Source organism: Lolium rigidum, chromosome 7 (assembly GCF_022539505.1).
Source record: "Lolium rigidum isolate FL_2022 chromosome 7, APGP_CSIRO_Lrig_0.1, whole genome shotgun sequence".
NCBI classification, from domain to species: domain Eukaryota; kingdom Viridiplantae; phylum Streptophyta; class Magnoliopsida; order Poales; family Poaceae; genus Lolium; species Lolium rigidum.
In genome coordinates this window covers 38,304,976-38,308,820 of record NC_061514.1, presented here as the reverse complement: position 1 = coordinate 38,308,820, position 3,845 = coordinate 38,304,976, and the positions used below count along the sequence as shown (strand labels likewise).

General features: G+C 47.6%; 1 protein-coding gene across 1 annotated transcript; it reads left to right on the top strand.

Annotated features, from left to right (window-relative positions):
* Positions 1-2,384: 2,384 nt before the first annotated feature.
* LOC124671202 (BTB/POZ and MATH domain-containing protein 2-like) lies at positions 2,385-3,587 on the top strand. The gene has a single exon (XM_047207612.1). It carries the CDS (start codon positions 2,385-2,387, stop codon positions 3,585-3,587), a length of 1,203 nt encoding a protein of 400 aa, XP_047063568.1.
* The last annotated feature ends 258 nt before the right edge of the window (positions 3,588-3,845 follow it).

The window sequence follows — 3,845 nt, the reverse complement described above, 5'->3', positions numbered from 1 at the left end:
CTACTAGAACGATTTTATGGCAGCAGCCACAACCCCTTTCCCTTCTGAAAATATGTCAATTGCTAGTTCCTCAATCTTTCTATGGAGGAACCAGATGGAATCATTCAATGAAACACCCTTCTCAACAACAATATTTTCTCATCATTTACAAGAATTGGTGAGTGCGACTTGGATGGACGCTAAGCCCCAAGTACCGTCGGCACAACCTTGCCATGAGAACAATTGTCACAATGACTATCCATGAAGAAGTAAAGAAATTACATGTAGAGGGAAAACAAAAATAAATGGAAAATTATAATACCAAGCCTGAGTTAGTTTGTCTAGAATTCTAATGCCAAAGGGTGACTTCAAGTCCTCATCTCATCTGCCAATTACATACTGTAGAAACAAGAAACTGGTGTCACAATCTAGCTCGGTTAAAATATTAGAAATAAATAATAATTGACAAGCATATATAAAATAAAATTGAAAGCATATGCATATAAATCTTATTGCCAACATCTACAACATTCTGTTGGCAATCCTTTGGCTCCAAGGTGATGCTTTCAACACGAAACTCAAGAGTTAGGAAAATTTCCCAACGGAACGAACATTCCCTTCCACTGCATTTTGTTTCCTTCCATGCTTCAAACGCCATAAGAAGGGCAATGTGATCACTGGCCAAAGAGGTCATAAGAAATTATCAATATGCCTTAACAACTTTATCGTGAAACTTTTTGCAATTGATGCTGTCATTGGCAAGTCATGCTATGTACTCCTTCAAAAATATCAAATATAAAGCAGTACATGTTCTACCAGTCCAATCATAACTTGCAGTTGCTAGAATGACAGAAGGTTGATCCTTTCATAGGTTGTCCTGCTCATACATCAAAACACACTCTCAAAGGAAAAAAAAATAGACAAGCAGCAAGGGGAAGTTGTAGTCTTGCAGACATGGAGAAGTCATAATGTAACCCACGCATTTTGGCCTAGTAAAGACTTTTGATGCCATCTTTTATCTATCTTTCCTCGCTAACAACTAGATTTACTAGCTAACCAAGGAAATTTGGTACACCCACATAAGACAGAGCCTGACAGGTTCCAACAGATTCAAGAGATCTAAATTGTTGCATCCGTTGTTTTGATGTTGTGTTTTTACAGCCTCTATGAAACTGAAACAAGGCATTGTCTAGTCTAACATAATTCTTCACCAGGAGGCCGAGCTTCTCACTTGGGACCTACGTAAGCACACTACCTAATTCATCGGATCATTGACCAGAGCCAGAGCAAGAAAGTCATGAACACTACTCGGGAGCAAACACACGAGGCACATAACCTCCTAAAATTTCGCAAGAAGAAGCTATGACTCCGAGCACAATTCTCCATCTGTGTGTGTAGTAGTCTGGTGCATGAAACAAAATGGCTTTGCATACAGATCACATCGATGTAGTAATAACGGGATAAATTTAGGTAGATATAAAAAGGTAAAGATTGCAAACTTTTGACTAATGCAGTGTTCAAACTGATCTTGCACACGTTTCTCTGTTTTTCAGAAATACACAAAATGTGCACTATTTTTATACAGCATGCCGCAAACATAAAAGGCAACACCCGGAAACATCGATCACAGGGAAAGGAAAAAACATAAAGCACCAGGGAATTACTCTCCTACCTTCAGAGCATGTACTTGGCGATTGTTCCTGAAGCTCCTGCTAAATGATAGTATCTCCTAGCCTCCTGCAAGTACAGGGGACTAACCGGTGTTGCAAGTTTTAATTCTGAAACTCCTGGTAAATGGTATCTCCTAGCCTAGTTCAGATCATACTTGACGATTGGGGCCAAAGACACGAGCACTTCCAAATGCTCCAGAAAGTTAGGCCAAAAGAATGAAACCCATTCCTACTGATCTTACGGAGTTGCAGTCTAGATGCGGTGTCACATTCAAACAGTCAGAAAAATATAAGAATACCAAATGGGGACGAGGAGCTAGGCAGAGACGCGTCCGGGGATGGGGAGCATGAAGAAGGGCGGGGTATGTAATGTAACTTAATTAGTTCTTATGATCGTGGTTATGCTTCGACAATGTTGTGCAGCCCAGACCCGCGGCCACGAACGGGACTACCGTCAGCACAACATACCTATTCGGAGTAGAGAATAGAGATCACAAACGAGATTGCATCGTGATTGACGAGGACACGCGTCCCTGTATAAGAGAACAAATAATCTTAAAAGTCAACTCCGAATACGTATCACAAGCCACAGATCCGAACTTATAACAAAACAAAGACGAGTTGTAATTAGATCTATAATCTAATCCCATATTAACGCACCCTCTTTATATATCTTAACGATTTATCTCTTAACAGATTACCGGGTTAAACCCTAGACCGACCGATCGACGTACTATGGGCGCCGCTCCCTCCGTGCCCGACGGCGGCGATCCCACCGCCGTGACGGGATCCGTGAGTGATGTTCCGAAGGTCAGCGGCACCCACGAGTTCACGATCCGCGACTACAGCCGCACTAAGGGCAGGGGCGTCGGCAAGTCGATCCTCTCGCAGTACTTCACCATCGACGGCCGCAAGTGGTACATCCGCTTCTACCCGGACGGCTACAGCGCGGCGGACAGCGCCTGGGTAGCCTTGTACGCGCAGACGCTCTACAAGCCGCAGTTCCGCGCCGTGCGCGCCGAGTTCACCTTCCAGCTCCTCGGCGCCAACGGCGATGTCCGCCACACGCGCCGCTCCGACCGGGCATGCAAGTACGACACCTTCTGCAACAGCTGGGGCATCCGCCGCTACATCGACCGGAACTTGCTCGAGTCGGCCGCGCTCGCCGCCGTGCACAATGACTCCATCACCGTGCGCTGCACCATCACGATCCATAAGGCACGGCGCAGGAGCGTCCCGGTCCCACGCCCTGGGCTCGTCATGATGCCGGACCAGCCGGCGTCAGTCCACGGGCAGAACGCCGTCAAGTTCCTCGCCAGCGGCAAGGCCCCCTTCGACGTGCGGTTCGAGGTGGACGGCGAGATCTTCGAGGCGCACAGGATGGTTGTGGCCGCTCAGTCGCCGTGGTTCGAGGGCCTACTCTACGGCCACGGACGCGAGTCCCGGGAGTCCGACCTGGCCGACGTCGGCGGCGGCGTGGTCGGCGCCGAGGCCTTCCGCGGCGTGCTCCACTTCATCTACAACGACGAGCTCCCGGCGGCCACCCTCGTGACCGACAGCAAGAGGCGGCGGTACGAGGCGACGCTGCGGCTGCTCGAGGCCGCCGACTACTACCTCCTGGACAGGCTCAAGATGATGTGCGCCATCAGCCTCGGAAACGACTTCATCACCGATTCCACGCTAACCACCATCGCCGAGTACGCCGAGGCCTACTCGTGCAAGGAGCTCGAGCAGGCGTGCAGGAACTTCGCCGAGCGCAGAGGAGTAAGCTTGCTGCCGAACATAGAGGTTATGCAGAGATTGATGTCCCGCATCTTCCTAGCTTCTCACGCGACGAACAGGATCAGGCCCGGGCCCACGGGAGTGCGGCCCGTGCGGCCGCACAGGGCCCCAAATTTTTGGGGGCCCAAAATCTCTAAGTTAGCCTCTCATATATAGATTAGAATCATTTATGTTAAGTATAAATCGTGAAAGCTTCTCAGCTCAATTGGTTCCCTGGTATGACCAGGCAAACTTTTAAGTAGCAGGTCGCTTTTTCCATTCATTTCTTCGATTTTTCTTCTATTCTGATTGACGCTGCTAGTTTTTTCTTTTCTTTTATCCAACCTTTTTTTTGTGATTTATGTCTATGATACAAATACTTAATTCTCCATTTTATTAGTACTGAATAAAACTTACACGGTGGATGTATAAACC